Source organism: Pongo abelii, chromosome 2, assembly GCF_028885655.2.
Source record: "Pongo abelii isolate AG06213 chromosome 2, NHGRI_mPonAbe1-v2.0_pri, whole genome shotgun sequence".
Taxonomy (NCBI): Eukaryota; Metazoa; Chordata; class Mammalia; order Primates; family Hominidae; genus Pongo; species Pongo abelii.
This window is the reverse complement of record NC_085928.1, coordinates 104458237-104474958: the sequence shown is the minus strand read 5'-3', so window position 1 is coordinate 104474958 and position 16722 is coordinate 104458237. Positions and strand designations below refer to the sequence as shown.

At 42.2% G+C, this 16722-nt stretch overlaps 1 protein-coding gene across 6 annotated transcripts in view; it reads left to right on the top strand.

Annotated features, from left to right (window-relative positions):
- RBM6 (RNA binding motif protein 6) overlaps positions 1 to 16722 on the top strand; it is a 139360-nt gene that overhangs the window by 30677 nt on the left and 91961 nt on the right. For 3 of the 6 annotated variants that reach the window (XM_024244606.3, XM_054550724.2, XM_054550725.2), the window contains 2 exons: positions 1717 to 1806; positions 4926 to 4995. The exons of 2 other annotated variants lie outside the window; for them this stretch is intronic. In XM_024244606.3, the coding sequence (XP_024100374.1) occupies positions 1717 to 1806; positions 4926 to 4995 (160 nt within the window). Of the gene's footprint in view, positions 1 to 1716; positions 1807 to 4925; positions 4996 to 16722 lie in introns of those variants that run through there. One more of the 6 variants, XM_054550726.2, reaches the window with a different exon arrangement.

The window sequence follows — 16722 nt, the reverse complement described above, 5'->3', positions numbered from 1 at the left end:
GATTACAGCAGTGAGCCACTGCCCCTACCCTTTTGATGTGTGTTTATTCATTATTTTGTTTTATGATGCTGATTTACATGCCTTGGGATAATTTAGTTTGAAAGTATATGTCTTTGGGAGTTGACTCTTGCAACTCTCGCTTAGTTAGACCTGTGATTGTTTAGGGATCATTTTCTTATTTAAATTCATTGAGAGAATACTTAGGAGTCTCCCTAGTTGTGAGGAGCTGATATTAATGTTGCAACTATCCTCTTGCAGCTAACGTAATTAACTTAAATGTTAAACTTCTTGAATATATGATTTAAGCAAGGAGGGTTATATTTGTAATTTTACAATGAAGGTATTCTCTTTTAAAGTAGATTTGGCCAGGTACAGTGGCCTATGCTTGTAATTTCAGCACTTTAGTAGGCTGAGGTGGGAGGATCACTTGAGGCCAGGAGCTTGAGACCAGTGTGGTGCAACCTCAGGAGAGAATGAGGGGGGGGAAAGAAAAATAAGGCCAGGCACAGCGGCTCACGCCTGTAATCCCAACACTTTGGGAGGCAAAGGTGGGCAGATTATTTGAGGTCAGGATTTCAAGACCAGCCTGGTCAACATGGTGAAACCCCATCTCTACTAAAAATAACAAAAATTAGGCCAGGCGTGGTGGCTCTCGCCTGTAATCCCAACACTTTGGGAAGCTGAGACAGGCGGATCATTTGAGGTCGTGAGTTTGAGACCAGCCTGACCAACACGGAGAAACCCCATTTCTACGAAAAATACAAAATTAGCTGGGCGTAGTGGTGCATGCGTGTAATCCCAGCTACTCGGGAGGCTGAGGCAGGAGAATCACTTGAACCTGGGAGGCAGAGGTTGCGGGGAGGCAGAGGTTGCACTATTACACTCCAGCCTGGGCAACAAGAGTGAAACTCTATCTGAAAAAAAAAAAAAAAACCAAAAACCAAAACTAGCCAGGTGTGGAGGTGGGCGCCTGTAATCCCAACTACTTGGGAGGCTGAGGCAGGAGAATTGCTTGAACCTGGGGGACGGAGGCTGCAGTGAGCTGAGATTGTGCCACTGCACTCCAGCCTAGGCGACAGAGCGACACTGTCTCAAAAAAAAAAAAAGACATTATCTAGTCATCTTCTCTCACCAGAGGTATGAAGTACTGCTAGTTTACAGCCCATTCTCCAGCTCTCAGACCAGGGAAATTTTTCTTTTTTTTTTTTTGAAACGGGGGTCTCGCTCTGTCACCCAAGCTGGAGTGCGGTGGCACAATCTTGGCTCACTGAAACCCCTGCCTCCCAGGTTCAAGCAATTCTTCCGCCTCAGCCTCCTGAGTAGCTGGGACCACAGGCGCGCACAGCACAGCTGGCTAATTTTTGTATTTTTAGTAGAGACGGTTTTACCATGTTGGCCAGGCTGAGAAAATTACAGTTTTGAGACTATGTTAGTGTGTCTTTCTGGTTATTAAAGTCTTACTCAGTCTTGTCTCTCGTAATGTTTTGCTTTACTTTCAAGACTCTTTCAGTGAGACTTGGTCTTAGCACATTTACATTCTTATGATTTGAAGTCACATTCTGGCACTCAGAACATAGAGAAAATTGTAATTTTTTATATCTTCACATGATATGTCATTATCATTTTTGATCCTGAGTGGCTAAATTTCATGTTGATTTGTGTTTTGTACAGTAAAGTGTATTTATTTGTGAAATAATTTTTCATTCTTAATTTAAGGATCAAGATTATAGGACCGGCCCAAGTGAGGAGAAACCCAGCAGGCTTATTCGATTAAGTGGGGTGCCTGAAAATGCCACAAAAGAAGAGGTAAGGCGTGTCTTCTTTCCTGTTTCTCTGTGTCAATTAAAAAAAAGCCTTTTAATTTGAAAAATTATAGATTCACAAGAAGGTGCAAAGAAATGCACAGAGAGGTCTTGTGTATTTTTTTCCCATCCTCCCTCAGTGTTAATATTTTGCACAACTGTGGTATAGTATCTAAACTAGGAAATTGACCCTGGTATAATACATAAAGTTTATTCAGATTTCACCATTTATACATGCACTCACTGAGGTGAGGTTAAAAAAAATTATGACAAATGATTGCTGTGTTTAGACCTGATCACATCCTTCAGAGCATATTATTTCTGGAGTACGTACATAAGGATGCAGTTTATTTACAATAGTAAAAACTAGAAACTGCCTAACTGCCCTGTATCAAACGACTGGCTGACTAAATTAAGTCTGAACTTATGGCAGTGCTCGCTCTGTGCCAGGCATTGTGTGATACTTACAAGCATTAGTTCATTTAATTATCACATATTTAATATAATCACTCTAAATATTAAGCATTACTGTATGTAATTGTTCTAGATACTGAGCGACACAGCAGTGTATATTATAAAGTCACTGCCTCCATGGATAATGAAAAAGCAAGCAAAAGAATTACACAATTTTAGTCAGCGCATAAATACTCTGAAGAAAACTAAAGTACAGGCCGGGCATGGTAGCTCGGCCTGTAGCTCGGAGACAGAGTCTTGCTCTGTTGCCCAGGCTGGAGTGTGTGGTGCGACCTTGGCACACTGCAGCCTCCGCCTCCCCAGTTCAAGCAGTTCTCCTGCCGCAGCCTCCCGAGTAGCTGGGACTACAGGCACACACCACCATGCCCAGCTAATTTTTGTACTTTTAGTAGAGATGGAGTTTCACCATATCGGTCAGGCTGGTCTTGAACTCCTGACCTCAGGTTATCTCTCTGCCTCTGCCTCCCAAAGTGCTGCGATTACAGGCATGAGCCACCACGCCCAGCCCATTTTTAATTTTTTTGAGGCAGCGTCTCACTTTGTTGCCCAGGCTGGAGTGCAGTGGCACAATCACGGCTCACTGCAGCTTCTACCTCTTGGGCTCAATCGATCCTACCACCTCAGCCTCCTGAGTAGCTGGGACCACAGGCATGCATGCTAATGGAGCTGTTTTTTGTATTGTGTAGTTAGGGAGACATCACTGAGGAAGAGGCATTCGAGCCCAGGCCTGAATGCTGTGAGAGTACAGTTTATTTGAATATGGGGAAATGAACTGCCCAGGTAGTTGATGCTGAGGAAGTGCTGTGGCCCTGGACTGTAATGAACCCAGTACATCATTTTATATTTAACACATGAGAAACTGGACACTAACAGGTTACACAGCAAGTGAGCGGAGAGCTTGGAATGCACACAGTATGATTTCAGAGCTTGAGCCTTTGAAGGTTATGCTCTTCTGCTTTTCTTTTTTTTTTTTTTTTGAGACAGAGTCTCACTCTGTCACCTAGGCTGGAGTGCAGTGGCGCGATCTTGGCTCACCGCAACCTCTGTCGCCAGGGTTCAAGCGATTCTCCTGCCTCAGCCTCCCAAGTAGCTGGGATTACAAGCACCTGCCACTGCACGTGGCTGATTTTTGTATTTTTAGTAGAGATGGGGTTTCACCATCTTGGTCAGGCTGATCTTGAACTTCTGACCTCAAGTGATCCACCCGCCTCGGCCTCTCAAAGTGCTGAGATTACAGGCATGAGCCACCGCGCCCAGCATTTTGTTTGTTTTTGAGACAGAGTCTTGCTCTGTCACCCAGGCTGGAGTGCAGTGGCACAATCTTGGGTCACTGCAACCTCCGCCTCTCGGGTTCAAACGGTTCTCCTGCCTCAGCCTCCTGAGTAGCTGGGACTACAGGCATGTGCTACCACGCCTGGCTAATTTTTTGTATTTTTAGTAGAGACGGGGTTTCACCGTGTTAGCCAGGATGGTCTCAATCCCCTGACATCATGATCCGCCTGCCTCGGCCTCCCAAAGTGCTGGGATTACAGATGTGAGCCACTGCTTCTGGCCCTGCTTTTCCTATATACCTGAGAATTTTAAAATATTTATTTATTTATTTTTGAGACAGGGTACTCCAGACTGGAGTGCAGTGGCCCAATCAAGGCTCACTACAGCCTCAAACTCCTGGGCTCAAACTATCCTCCCGAGTAGCTGGGATTATAGGTGTGAGCCACTACTCCTGGCTAATTTTTTTTTTTTTTTTTTTTCGCCCAGGCTGGAATGCAGTGGTGCGATCTTGGCTCACTGCAAGCTCTGCCTCCTGGGTTCACGCCATTCTCCTGCCTCAGCCTCCCAAGTAGCTGGGACTACAGGTGCCCGCCACCACACCTGGCTAATTTCTCGTATTTTTTAGTAGAGATGGGGTTTTACCGTGTTAGCCAGGATGGTCTCGATCTCCTGACCTTGTGATCTGCCCACCTTGGCCTCCCAAAGTGCTGAGATTACAGGTGTGAGCCACCATGCCCGGCCAATTTTTTTTTTTTTTTAAGATAAAGTCTTGCTCTGTTGCCCAGGCTGGAGTGTGGTGTCATGATCTCAGCTCACTGCAGCCTCAGCCTTCCAGGTTCAAGTGATTCTCCTACCTCAGCCTTCCAAGTAGCTGGGATTACAGGCGTGTGCCACCACACCCAGCTAATTTTTGTATTTTTAGTAGAAATGGGGTTTCACCATGTTAGCCAGGCTGGTCTGGAACTCCTGACCTCAGGTTATCCACCGGCCTTGGATTCCCAAAGTGCTGGGATTATATGTGTGAGCCACCACGCCTGGCCTCTCCTGTCTAATTAAGAATTTTTTTTTTTTTTTGTAGAGATTGGGTCTCACTATGTTGCCCAGGCTTGTCTCAAACATGTGGCTTTAAGCAATCCTCCCACCTTGGCCTCCCAAAGTGCTGGGATTATAGGCATAAGCCACTGCATCCCGCCAATTTTTGAATAATTATTTTCTACTCATTCAATATGTGAATGCCTTGAGTGTTCATAGTTTAACTTTGCTTTTACAAAGTAATCATGGCTTTAAATTATGTATGATAAAAACCGTTAGGGAAAATCTGATATTCAGTGTTTGATTATGATTTGTATCATTAGTGTAAATGCCATATTTTTGCAGATTCTTAATGCTTTTCGGACTCCTGATGGCATGCCTGTGAAGAACTTGCAGTTGAAGGAGTATAACACAGGTGAGTTTCTTTACTTGCATATGGCCTTGGGTTAGGAAGGGTCTTTGTCAGATCTCTGCATCATGTGCTACTTAAAATTTGTTTCAAGAAACCACAATTAAAATTTCCAGAAGCCTCCCGTTGGTGCCTCCAAATAACAACCAGCTTTAGTCTTAGCTGTGGTTCTTTGTGGATGTTTGTCCACATATGGGTGATGAGGATGCATGTTCAAGTTCTTCTGAATGCCTGTGATATATAAAGTGAGTGTCACAGCAATTGCCTTGAATATATTTTATATAATTATTAAACTTGCTATGCATGTTCTTCATGGTGGTGGAATGTTTATGCTTGAGTCTAATAGGATTTAATAAGCTTGTTGTATGTAAAATTTTACATTCATTGCTTCAGTAAAATTTATGACTTACCAGAGAAATTGTACAAATTAGTGGTTTCTTTAATTTTCAGTTTTGCTTTGAGAATGGAGTCCCGTTACAGTTATTTTGTTGAAATCCATGAATAGATCCAGAAGAGCTTTCCCTTTGACATCTGTTCTGTGGTCTGAATGGTAGATTAAACTTTTCGGAATATCCTCCTAGTTGTATTTCATAGCACCAATTTCAGTCATTTCCTTTAAATCTTACTACAGTAAAAGTAGGCAAAAGTGAAATGCCAAGAACTCAAGGTTTTTGACCAATATTTTTAGAACTATGTATAATAATAAGTTTATTTATTTAAAAATAAAGGTAATCTTTAGGTGACCTATTTTGCAGAACTTTAAATGGAAGAGAATAGAGCATGAGTCTTCACAGAACTTAGGATTTCAGTAATTCAGTTAAAGACATCTTCAAGTAAGAACATGTCATATTTTGAGGATATAATTTACTATTAGCAGTTTATCATGGGATAAAAATTTTGCATTAACTAGATAACTTCTTCAGAATGCTTCTGCAGAGGAAAATTATCCACAAAATAAATTTTGGTGCTTGAAAGAATATGGTGTTAAGTTCAGAAATAATTTGTTCTGTAATTTGAGAACAAGCTCAGAAGTATTATTTCTCAGAGAGCCAATTATTTATTTGTTTTAAAAACATCAATCCTGAATTTGTGGAAGCATGAGTAAGAGTAGATATATTATTATTCTTGGTATCTCATTTTTGTTGGTTATATTTATTTTTTGCATATGCCTCATACATGCTTTCTTTGGGAACTCAAGGTAGAATTTATAGGCTGGAGATGCTTTTTAACTCTCAGGGTAATAACCTTAGTCTTGTTTCATGAACTGTGCTTTCATTAAGTATTGATATGTTTAGGAAAGGAGATGTCTTAGTATTTAAATAGCAGTTCGAACTCCAGTTTCTTTAGTATTCATTGACTTTCTAATTGTGAAATTTGTCAGCACAGTAAAAATTATATTAACATATAGGGTCTAGAGAGGAAGTTCTTAAATTTGCTGATTGTGGTAGCTATTAGAATTGGCAGACTGAAGACGTTGATACACATGGGAAATCATTCAGGGCAGTGCTTAAAAATAAAACGAAAAATACCTTTCAGCAAATACAATCTTTTCTTGGCATTCTATTAAGTTGTGTTTTTTGTTTTTGTTTTTTAGTGAAAGGATTGGATTACTAGTTTCATGTTATCTATATTACATCTCTATGTGACAAATAGGATGAACTTTTGACAATATCAGCCAGATCATGTTACTCCCATGTCTAAAACCCTCTTAGGGCCTTCATCTTCACTTGGAAGAAATTCCCAACTTCTTGTTTTGTCTTACAAACCTATGCATGAGCTGACCCTTGGCTGTTTGATCTCATTCAGTACTGCTCTCCATCTACCCTATTTTGCTGTAGCCACACTGAGCTTTTCTCTTGTCTTTGACCAATACAAACTTCTTTCTGTGTCAGGGTCTTTGCACTACTCTTCCCTCTGATCTTTACTTGTCTTCAGGGGTTTAGTTCTTGGCTTCAGTTTCACGTCTCTGAGGCCTTGTGTCACCCTCAAATCTAAAATCATCGGGTAGTTGTTTTCCATCATATCCTTGTTTGGATCTATCACTGATTGGATATTTCTATCACTGGTATTTTTCAGTTGGATCTATCACTGATCTATCACTGGTCACTGATTGGATTGAATCTGTCAGTGGTATTGGATTTATCAGTGATATTTTTCTCAGTGGTTTTGTGTATCTTATTTCTCTCACTGGAGAGGAATGTCAGCAGGAGCCTTATTCCTTCTTGTTTCCACCAGTGCTTGACACTCAGTAGGTTCCCTATATGCATGGAATAGATTATTATTTATGGTGTATGTGAAGAGCAGCTGTGATTTCCCCTCAGGTGAGGAGCATGAAAGGGTAGTGTAGGTTTCACAGCAGTGCAGCTTAGGTCTTACATATCTGCTGAAGAATATGTCTTGGAACAATCAAATGTTCTGAGAACTATAGTGTTTACTGTTAAAAGATCATATGTGGTAGGCATGGTGTTGCACACCTGTAGTCCTAGCTACTTGGGAGTCTGAGATGGGAGAATTTCTTGAACCTGAGAATTTGAGATCAGCCTGGGCAACATAGCAAGACCTTGTCTCTTGAAAAAGAAAAAGAAAAAAAAATATGTGAATCTTAGTAGTAACAGTGACTTAAAAAATTTTTTTTATAAGAGAAAGGGTCTTACTCTGTTGCCCAGGTTGGAGTGCATTGGTACGATCATAGCTTACTGTAACCTCAAACCCCTGGGCTCAAATGATCCTTCTGTCTCAACCTCCAGAGTATTTGGGACTACAGGTGCGTACCACCGTGCCAGGCTAATTTTTAAACTTTTTGTAGAGGCGCGGTCTCACTATGTTTCCCAGGCTGGTCTCGAACTCCTGGGTTCAAGTGATTCTCCTGCCTCATCTTCCCAAAGTGCTGGGATTACAGATGTGAACCAATATGCACAGCCAAAAAGGTGACATTCATAGGTGAAAACTGGTAATCAATATTTTAGGCTGAGTGATGACCTGCAGAGACCATTCAGGATGGATATTGCTCATAAGAGGGGAATTGTGGAGTACAGCCTGTCCTTTTAGTTGATGTAATGGAGGGCTGATCTATAACACAGGAGAGATTAACGCCTCTTCATTGACTCTAGTAAAGTATTAGTGTAATTTTTGTCTCCTCTAGAGCTGTATAAGTACAGGGTCACAATTTTATCTAGAACCTGTGAGGTTAAATGAGCTTATGAATTTTTCAAGTTATAGAAACGTAGTTTACATAGATCATATAGGAATTATATCTCCCAGGAGAATGTGTACTCAGACATAATACTTGGCTGCAAAATTATTAATATTCTCACTAACAGGAGTAAATAAAGACTAAAGCGACTCATTATAGTATAGGCCAGGATTTGCCTCAAAATGAGTTTGTTGAAGTTTACCAAAAAACTTGACATTTATGGGATTTTGGAATTGTAGATAAGAGATTTTGGACCTATGTATGTTCTGTATATTTGAATTTTTCATTTGCCGTTTACAAATACATTATAACCCCATGAATTGTAAATTACCTTGAATTATATGATTATTTCTGGAAAAAGTACCAGGAGTAAAATGTCTTTTGGTGACTAGACAAACTCTAGTATATATATAAAATGGAATACTTCTCAGCAATGAAGAAGAAACTACTCATGCACCTAACAACATGGATTAATCTCAATGGCAATATGCTGAGTGAAAGAAACTAGTCTCATAAGGATATATACACTGCCATAAGGAGGAATGAAATACTGATGTATGCTACAAGTTGGATGAACCTTGAAAACATTATGAAAGAAGCCAGACACGAAAGACCAAATATTGTACAATTCAATTTATATGAAATATCTAGAGTAGGCACACCCGTAGAGATAGAAAGCAGATTGGTGGTTGCCAGGGGCTAAGGGAATGGGGAATGACTCCCTAATGGTTATGGTGCTTCATTTGGGCTGATAAAAGTGTTCTGGAACTAGGTAGTAGTGATGGTTGCATGACCTTGTGAATGTACTTAATGCTCCTGAATTGTACACTTTAAAATGATGCATTTTATTTGATGTGTATTTGCTTACTTTTTTTTTTTTTTGAGAGGAAATCTTGCTCCTGTCGTGCAGGCTGGAGTGCAGTGGCACGACCTCGGCTCACTGCAACCTCCACCTCCCGGGTTCAAACAATTCTCCTTCCTCAGCCTCCCAAGTAGCTGGGATTACAGGTGTGTGCCACCACACCTGGCTAATTTTTTGTATTTTTAGTAGAGACGGGGTTTCGCCATGTTGGCCAGGCTGGTCTTGAACTCTCGACCTCAGGTGATCTACCTGCCTGGGCCTCCCAAAGAGCTAGCATTACAGGCGTGAGCCACTGTGCCCAGCCAGCTTACAATTTTTTAAAAAGGCTACATACTATATGTGTATGTGTGATTTCACTTATGTGACATTCTGGAAGGGACAAAATTTTAGGGATTGGAAATAGTGGTGACCAGGGTATTGGGGCAGGAGTTAACTATAAAGCGGAAGCATGAGGGAATTTTTGGGCATAATGGAATTGTTCTATGTCTTGATTGTGGTAATGATGTATCAGTGTTAAATTCCCCTAGTTGATAACTACTGTGGTTATGTTGAGAACATCCTTTTTCTTTTCTTTTTTTTTTTTCAAACGGAGTCTGGTTTTGTCACCCAGGCTGGAGCGTAATGGCGCAATCTCGGCCTGCTGCAACCTCTGCCTCCCGGGTTCAAGCAATTCTGCCTGCCTTAACCTCCTGAGTAGCTGGGATTACAGGCGCCTGCCCCCACTCCTAGCTAATTTTTGTATTTTTTTAGTAGCCACGGGGTTGCGCCATGTTGACCAGGCTGGTCTTGAACTCCTGACCTCAGGTGATCTGCCCACCTCGGCCTCCCAAAGTGCTGGAATTACAGACGTGAACCACCATGCCCGGCTGAGAGTATCTTTATTCTTAGAAAATACATAATTAAGTTTTTAGAAGTAAAGTACTGTGATGTATGCAGCTTTCTCTCATGGTTTCGAAAATAATACTTGATATAAATGGAGAAGGGAGGAAGAGAGTATTGATAAAGTAGATGGATCATAATGTTATTAATAGTTGAATCTGGGGCCACACATGGTGGCTCATGCCTGTAATCCCAGCACTTTGGGAGGCCAAGGCAGGCAGATCACCTGAGGTCAGGAGTTTGAGACCAGGCTGGCCAACATGGCGAACGAAACCTGTCTACTAAAAAATACAAAAATTAGCCGGGCGTGGTGGCGGGTGCCTGTAATCCCAGCTACTCGGGAGGCTAAGGCAGGAGAATCACTTGAACTCGGGAGGCAGAGGTTGCAGTGAGGCAAGATCACGCCATTGCACTCCAGCCTGGGTGACAGAACAAGAATTCATCTAAAAAAAAAAAAAAAAAAAAAAAAAGTTGAACCTGGGTAAAGCATATATGAATCTTTTCCCTGTACTATTATTATTACAATTTTTTTGTAACTTGGAAATTATTTCCAATAAAAAGTTGAAAAACTGACAAAGCTGATTTATTTTATTTTATTTTTTATTTTTTTGAGACGGAGTCTTGCACTGTCACCCGTGCTGGAGTGCAGTGGTGCGATCTCGGCTCACTGCAACCTCCACCTCCTGGGTTCAAGCGATTCTCCTGCCTCAGCCATCGGAGTAGCTGGGATTATAGGCGCCCACCACCATGTCCAGCTAATTTTTTGTATTTTTTAGTAGAGATGGAGTTTCACCATGTTGGCCAGCCTGGTCTCAAACTGACCTCATGATTCGTGATTCGTCCACCTCGGCCTCCCAAAGTGCTGGGATTACAGGTGTGAGCCACTGCGTCTGGCCTATATTTTATTTTTAAATGATCAGCAGAAACCTTGTGAGCTGAAGACTGCAATGAACAGCTTCTGTCAACAAGTAAACTATAGAGCAGTGGTTCTCAGAGTGGATCCTGGACCATCATCATCTCTTTATCCCCTGGGAACTTGTTGGAATCCAAATTCTTAAGCCCCATCCTAAACCTACTGAATCAGAAACTCTGGGGTGGGGCCCAGTAGTCTGTGCTTTTAAGAAGTCCTCCAGATATTTTTAATGTACCCTGAGCACCACCGGCAGTAGATAAACTGTTTGTTTAGATTCTTTATTCTAGAACTTTTGCATAGTTCAAAAGTGACTTAATAAGCAAGTGGACCTTCTGTAAGTAGACAAAGCTAATGCTTATGTGCTTTAGGAGCCAGTGCTGATCACCTGCCTTGCCTACCTAATATCAGTTCTCCTGCTCTGCATAGCAGGAGAAGGAGCTGGAGTAGTGTTGGTACTATCTTATGACTTTAGTTATATGTAACTAAGGACGTATAACTTAGTTGTTTTTTCTGTTTATATATAGTATACTTCCTCCAGAGATCTTGGAATGGTTGTAGATCTTCTCATTCACACAGTGTTTCTGTGACATATGAACGCAGGCAGAATTGCTTTTGATTTTTAGGTTTGTTTGCATACTACGTAGTATATAAGCTTGCTGTGATATTTTTCCAAAAGGGCTTTATATCATTTAAGCAAAAATGATATAGCTTCTGGATTATGTTTCCTAATAAGGCTCAAACATAGAAAGTAATTATAGTAACTGAAGTGCTACAGAATTACTTTAGTACTGGTTTATTAACTAATGTCACAAAGTTAGAGGATTATTAAGGTGGTGTTAGTAGGAAGAAGCAGTATTTTGCTTTAGCCTGTCAGTGTTCATGTGGTGAATGGACAGTCTCTGTATTCTTGGGAAGGAAAATTCTTCTTGGAAAGTGAGTATTTGCAATGACTAGGTCAGTCACTTGGTCTGTTGCCTGGCATTTTGGGTCTACTGAAAGTGACGTTGTAGCAAAGGCCCTGTACCTTCTGCATTTCTTTTCTTTTCTCTCTTTTTTTTTTTTTTTTGGTAGAGACAAGGTCTTGCTTTGTTGCCCAGGCTGCCCTTGACCTCCTGTCAAGCAGTCCTCCCACCTTAGCTTCCTGAGTAGCTGGGACTACAGGCGTGTGCCACCATGCCTGGTTAATGTAAATTTGTTTGTTTTTTTGAGACAGAGTTTTACTCTTGTTGCCCAGGTTGGAGTGCAGTGATGCGATCTCAGCTCGCTACAGTCTCTGCCTCCTGGGTTCAAGTGATTCTCCTGCCTCAGTCTCCCAAGTAGCTGGGATTACAGGCACCCACCACCACGCCCAGCTAATTTTTTGTATTTTTTTAGTAGAGACGGGGTTTCATCATGTTGGCCAGGCTGGTCTCGAACTCCCGAGCTCAGGTGATCCACCCACCTCGGCCTCCCAAAGTGCTGGGATTACAGGTGCGAGCCACCGTGTCTGGCCTATTTTTAAATTTTTTTGAGACAGAGTCTCTCTCAGTCACTCAGGCTGGAGTGCAGTGGTACAATCTCAGTTCACTGCAGTCTCTGCCTCCTGAGTTCAATTCTCCTGCTTCAGCCTCCCTAGCAGCTGGGATTACAGGCCCACCATCACACCCAGCTAATTTTTGTATTTTTAGTAGAGACAGGGTTTCACCATGTTGGCCGGGCTCGTCTCGATCTCCTGACTTCAAGCAATCCACCCGCCTCAGCCTCCCAAAGTGCTGGAATTACAGGCATGAACCACCATGCCTGGCCTAAATTTTTTTTTTTTGTAGAGACAGGGTCTCACTATGTTGCTCAGGCTGGTCTTACACTCCAAGGCTCAAGCAATCCTCCTGCCTTGGCCTCCCAAAGTACTGAGATTACAGGTGTTAAGACACTGAGGCCAGCTGCCCTTTACATTTCATAAGGGTAACAGGCTCATGTCCTTTCATTATTCACAATTGAAATATTTTGAGTCTTTACTTCTGTGTCAATATAACAGAAGTAACTTCCTTATGAAGAAAATTCCAGAGAGAATCTTTCAGTGTGGGGATAGAAATCTATTGTGAAACTTGAGAGTTGACACTGATGATATAAAACATGCACAGTAGCCGAGTGTGGTGATGTGTGCGTGTAGTCTTAGCTACTCAACAGTCCGAGACATGAGCTCAGGAATTTGTGACCAGCATGGGCAATATAGTGAGACTCTGTCTCAAAAAAAGGAAAAAAAAAGTGCATAGTTTATGGTATCCCAAGTGGGGAAGCTAAAGACAGAATAGCTGAATATCATTTAGAAAAAAAATTATAATTGAAAAGTGCAAATGCACATTTTGCAGTGTTTTTGGCATTTACAAAATATGTAAACGCTTTTAGTTTCTTAGGGAAAAGATGACGATAGGCTGATTGAAAAATATCATTTTTACTTGTCACATCTCTAAAACAGCAGAAGTTCTTGTTTTTAACCAGGAGTCCTATCAGGTTTGATACAACATTCAGGGAGGATGTGGCAGTTGAAATTTAAGGAAACTTAGTTTCCTTAAAGTGGCTGAGCTTAAAAAATCAAAATGTTTAGGAAGGCAAGAGACACTTTCAGGGCTGGGCTAGTCTTGTGGAGGCAGTGGATGGATGCTTTGGCTGGCCTAGGGAAGAATCTGTGATTCAGTGCTGCAGGGATCAGGTGATCCTGGTGAGAAAGGTCCTGGAACAAGGGTTAATTTGGTCATTTTTTGGAATGACCTGGGATTTGGCTTATTTATTTTATTTTTAAAATTTCTCGCTGGGTACAGTGGCTCAAACCTGTAATTCCAGCACTTTGGACGGCCAAGGCCAGTGGATCACTTGAGCTCAGGAGTTCGAGACCACCCTGGGCAACATGGTGAAACTCCATCTCTCCAAAAAAAATTAGCTGGACGTGGTGGTGCATGCCTGTAGTCCCAGCTACTTAGGAGGCTAAAGCAGGAAGATCACTTGAGCTAGGGAGGTGAGGGTGGAGGTTGTAGTGAGCCAAGATCATGCCACTGCACTCCAGCATGGGCAACAGAGAGAGAGACCCTGTCTCAAAAAAATAAAATGGTGATTGTAAAATAAAATGGTAGCTCACGCCTATAATCCCGGTACTTTGGGAGGCCGAGGTGGGTGGATCACTTGAGGCCAGGAGTTACAGACCAGCCTAGTCAATATGGCAAAACCCCATCTCTACTAAAAATACAAAAACTAGCCGGGCTGGTGGTGTATGCCTGTAATCCCAGCTACTCGGGAGGCTGAGGCAGAGGTCACAGTGAGCTGAGATCACACCACTGCACTCCAAGCTGGATGACAGAGTGAGACCTTGTCTAACATCACATCACATCACAACATAACATATAAATTTTCAAGGCAGAAATCTTGTAGTCAGCCTTACTGTTTGTTCACAAGGACATGGTCCTGAGCACAGAAATCTTGGCAGTTGATAAAGCCAAGAAGAAGGATACTAATTAAAGAAATTTCCAGATTTTGCATCTTCTGGCATCTCAGCTAAATGGCTCTGAGGAAGAGGATGTCACTTACCAGTTTTGAGACACAGGCAGGTTATATTCTTTCCCTGAAAACCATTTAGCTGAGATGGAATTTGCCTCTCTGAGGTTGGGGAAGGTGTTTGAACTCCGTTTACAGCCCTCTGTCAGTTCCACTGCCTTGCTGAGTTCCCTCACCCTTCTTTAGATAGAATTGCTGTTGGCTTCTATAGTCCTCACTTACCTCTTTTGCCAAATGCTCAGGTAGCTTTGGCTGAATCTTCCAGGTTTGATAAGGCTGTATGGGGCTTCCTATGCCTTTTGGTAGTTAGAAGTCACTGAAGAGATACTTCTGCTAGAGTGACAAGAAGAAAAGGGTCATTACTCAGCTTGTATACTGCAAGGGCTGCTTGACTCCTAGCTTCAGTCTAGACAGGGGAATTTATTTATACAATTACCTTAAATGAGCACCAGATAGCGGCCATCTATAAAAACTGTTTACAGGATTTAAAAATACATTGACATTGGCTTCTTCCTTTAACTTTCTGCTTGCAACAGAACATCTGACGCGACCTATGCTGCTCACTGTTTCTAGGTTACATTCTCTACCCTTGCAGTGTAAATTAATTTTTGCCTGGTTCCATGTTTCTTGCTTAGGTTATCTCTTAGGTCTTCTGTCTGATTTAAATATAAGCGTTCTTAGGACTAGATAGTGGTGATGGTTGCACTAGTTTGTCAATATACCACTGAATTGTATGTATTCGCTCTTTTAAGAATAAGTTTTTTTTGTTTGTTTGTTTGTTTTTGAGATGGAGTCTCGCTCTGTCGCCCAGGCTGGAGTGCAGTGGCGCGATCTCGACTCACTGCAAGCTCTGCCTCCTGGGTTTACGCCATTCTCCTGCCTCAGCCTCCTGAGTAGCTGGGACTACAGGCGCCTGCCACCATGCCCGGCTAATTTTTTGTATTTTTAGTAGAGATGGGGTTTCACCGTGTTAGCCAGGATGGTCTTGATCTCCTGACCTCGTGATCTGCCCGCCTCGGCCTCCCAAAGTGCTGGGATTACAGGCGTGAGCCACCATGCCCGGCCTTAAGAATGAGTTTTGTGGTATGTGAATTATGTCAATTTTTATTTATTTATTTATTTATTTTGAGATGGAGTCTCACTCTGTTGCCCAGGCTGAAGTGCAGCGGTACAGTCTCAGCTCACTGCAACCTCCGCCTCCTGGGTTCAAGCGATTCTCCTGCCTCAGCCTCCCGAGTACCTGGGATTACAGATGCATACCACTATGCCTGGCTAATTTTTGTATTCTGTATTTTTTTATTTTTATTTTTTGAGACGGAGTCTCACTCTGTTGCCCAGGCTGGAGTGCAGTGGCGTGATCTCGGCTGACTCTAACCTCCGCCCCCCCGGGTTCAAGTGATTCTCCTGCCTCAGCCTCCCAAGTAGCTAGGACTACAGGTACATGTCACCACACCTCGCCTGGCTAATTTTTTTGTATTTTTAGTAGAGACCGGGTTTCACTGTGTTAGCCAGGATGGTCTCAATCTCCTGACCTCGTGATCCTCCCACCTTGGCCTTCCAAAATGCTGGGATTACAGGCGTGAACCACCACGCCTGACCAATTTTTGTATTTTTAGTAAAGACAGGGTTTCACCTTGTTGTCCAGGCTGGTCTCGATCTCCTGACGTCAAGTGATCCGCCTAGCTCAGCCTCCCAAAGTGCTGGGATTATAGTGAGCCACCATGCCTGGTAAATTATGTCAATTTTAAAAAGCCTTTTTGAAAATTGGTTAAGTCATGTAAATATTGATTTCTTAAAGGTGTTTTCATGAGTAAAGAGAATATTCAAAGTTTCAGCAAAAATGGTAACAGTCCACTGATTGGTACTTATACCTTGCTGGTATAATTCATAGATTGTTCTTAGTCTCAGTTGAGTACATTGTGTTATGTATAGAAAATGTTATATTTTCATTTTTAAAAATTATTATTATTATTTTGAGACAGAGTCTCACTCTGTCACCCAGGCTGGAGTGCAGTGGCACGGTCTTGGTTCACTGGCAACCTCCACCTCCCAGGTACAAGTGATTCTTCTGCGTCAGCCTCCCGAGTAGCAGGGAATACAGGCGCCCGCCACCAAGCTTAAGTAATTTTTGTTTTTTTTTTTTTTTTTTTTTTGGTAGAGATGGGGTTTCACCATGTTAGCCAGGCTGATCTTAAACTCCTGACCTCAAGTGATCCATTCGCCTCAGACTCCCAAACTGCTGGGGTTACAGATGTGAGCCATTGCGCCCAGCCCATTTTAAAAAATTAAACTGGCCTGGTGCGGTGGCTCACGCCTGTAATCCCAGCACTTTGGGAGGCCGAGGCGGGCGGATGACGAGGT